A 2,213-nucleotide genomic window follows, 5' to 3' on the forward strand; every position below is an offset into this window, starting at 1 on the left:
GTGCCACCTTGACTGTGAGGCACAGCTGGGCCCCAGCGGTAGGAGGAGGCATTGCCTGGGGAAAGGCCCAGCGGCCGCCCCTCGGTCTCCGCACACTGCTCAGCCATGAACGCCAGCTGGGTGGTCTCGCAGGCCTGCCAGACAGGGCAGGGGACAGGCATGGAGGCTGGGGTGGGGGCTTGGGCAGGGTCGGCCCAGGGCTGGGGGCCCTTGCACCTGGGGACAGGGAGGCACCCTGAGTGTGAGGCCATGAGGAGGGTTTGAGCCTGGCTCCTGGCTGCACCTGTTCCCTGCTCTGTAAAATGGGGTGACAGGAGCCTTTTTCTGCCGATGGGGAACTCCAGGAGCATTTGTGAGGACACGGGGCAGAGGGAAGCGGGCCAAGAACACCGCTCAGGCCCAGGGCCCGAACCGCAGAGGTCAGGGTCTGGGCCATTCACAGGCACCGCCTCTAGAGGCCGCGTCAGAAAAGGCCAGGCAAGGCTTCACCAAGAGCCTCGGCGGGAGGCGTCGGAGAGAAGAGGCTCGGAGTGGACCGGCCGGCGGACCAGACCGGCCGAAAAAAAGCTGCCCACACACCCCCTCTCCCACCTCGGGCCCAGGCGAGGGCTCCCTGCAGGTCTGGCCCCAGTGGCCGCCCGGAGAAGGTGGGAGGGCAGCTCTCAGACCTTAATGTCAAAGAGATCAGTCCCCGCTTCACACCCACTGCAATGGCCGTGACCCAAACCTGGACAGCCGGCCCTGGCCGGGGGCTCAGTTGGTTGGCGCGCCATTCCACACCCCGGAAGGTGGTGCGTGTGATTCCCCGTCAGGGCACATGCCCAGGTGTCGGGTTCAACCCCCAAGTCGGGGCGTGTATGGGAGGCAAATGATCAGTGTTTCTCTCACATCGATGTTTCTCTCTCTCTTCTCTCTTCCTTCCTCTCTCTAAAATCAACAAAACCATATCCTCCGGCGAGGATTAAAAAATAAAACCAAACCTGGACAGTGAGTGCCGAGAGCGCGTGGAGGAGCTGGAGCCCCCGCGCCTGCCGTGGGCACCAGCGGGGCCGGCTGCTGGGGGCACAGTTTGGAGCCTCCTCAGAGATCACACAGGATTTCTGCTGTGAGCCACACACTCCAGCCGCCCTGGCCCCCCTGGGGCCCTGCCCGGGAAGCCGGCCTACCTGGGTGTTGCACATCTCGGCCTGGAGGTCAGCACCTGTGCAAGCACGCCCCCCAAAGGCAGGTCTGAAAACGCCCGGAGACAGTGGTGAGAGGTGACCCACAGACCCCCAACCAGGGCAAGTGCAGCTCCCCCCCCCCACGCCCCCTTCCATCCAGCACCTGGGGTTGTTGCACTGCCGCCTCCTGGTGACCACGCCTCCTCCGCAGGAGCGGGAGCAAGGACTGGGGGGACCCCAAGCTGACCAGTGCCCGTGCACCGCCTCCATGGGGGTCAGCTCCGCCAGGGAGCGGCAGCGGCCCTTGGAGCACCACTGCAAGGAACGACACCAATCTCTGTCCCCACGGGCACCACACCCACACCCACACCCACAGGCACCAAGGACAGCTCCAGGGCCCTCGCCCTGGCACCCTGTCTCCTGCCCCAGGAATAAGGGCTGCCAGGCTGCAGGTGGCCTGCGCATGTGTGAGCACATCCACACTCACACACGCATGCTCATGCACACACGCTCACACACTCATGCTCACGCACGCACACGCTCACACTCATGCACGCATGCTCGCACACACTCATGCTCATGCACACACGCTCACACTCACTCATGCTCATGCACACACGCTCACACTCACTCATGCTCATGCACACACGCTCACACTCACTCATGCTCATGCACACACGCTCACACTCACTCATGCTCATGCACACACGCTCACACTCACTCATGCTCATGCACACACGCTCACACTCACTCATGCTCATGCACACACGCTCACACTCACTCATGCTCATGCACACACGCTCGCACACACACTCATGCTCATGCACACACGCTCACACTCACTCATGCTCATGCACACACGCTCGCACACACTCATGCTCATGCACACACGCTCACACTCACTCTCCCGCCTCCCTCGCTCCTGCTGACCTTCTGGGGGCCGCACTCGGTCCCGTCCAGGAGCGGGAAGAGGAGGCGGCTGCAGCTGCTGAGGTCCAGGGGGTCTGTGTGGCAGGAGAGCGCCCGGCACGCGTCCTGAGGAGAGCAGGG

At 63.7% G+C, this 2,213-nt stretch overlaps 1 protein-coding gene across 1 annotated transcript in view; it reads right to left on the reverse strand.

Moving 5' to 3' along the window:
- ADAMTS13 (ADAM metallopeptidase with thrombospondin type 1 motif, 13) overlaps positions 1 to 2,213 on the reverse strand; it is a 24,959-nt gene that overhangs the window by 16,338 nt on the left and 6,408 nt on the right. Inside the window, 4 exon segments of the mRNA XM_014544224.1 lie at positions 8 to 134; positions 1,167 to 1,230; positions 1,327 to 1,478; positions 2,094 to 2,202. Coding sequence (XP_014399710.1) covers positions 8 to 134; positions 1,167 to 1,230; positions 1,327 to 1,478; positions 2,094 to 2,202 — 452 coding nt within the window.

The sequence above is a fragment of the Myotis brandtii genome, unplaced genomic scaffold, assembly GCF_000412655.1.
Source record: "Myotis brandtii unplaced genomic scaffold, ASM41265v1 scaffold357, whole genome shotgun sequence".
Taxonomy (NCBI): domain Eukaryota; kingdom Metazoa; phylum Chordata; class Mammalia; order Chiroptera; family Vespertilionidae; genus Myotis; species Myotis brandtii.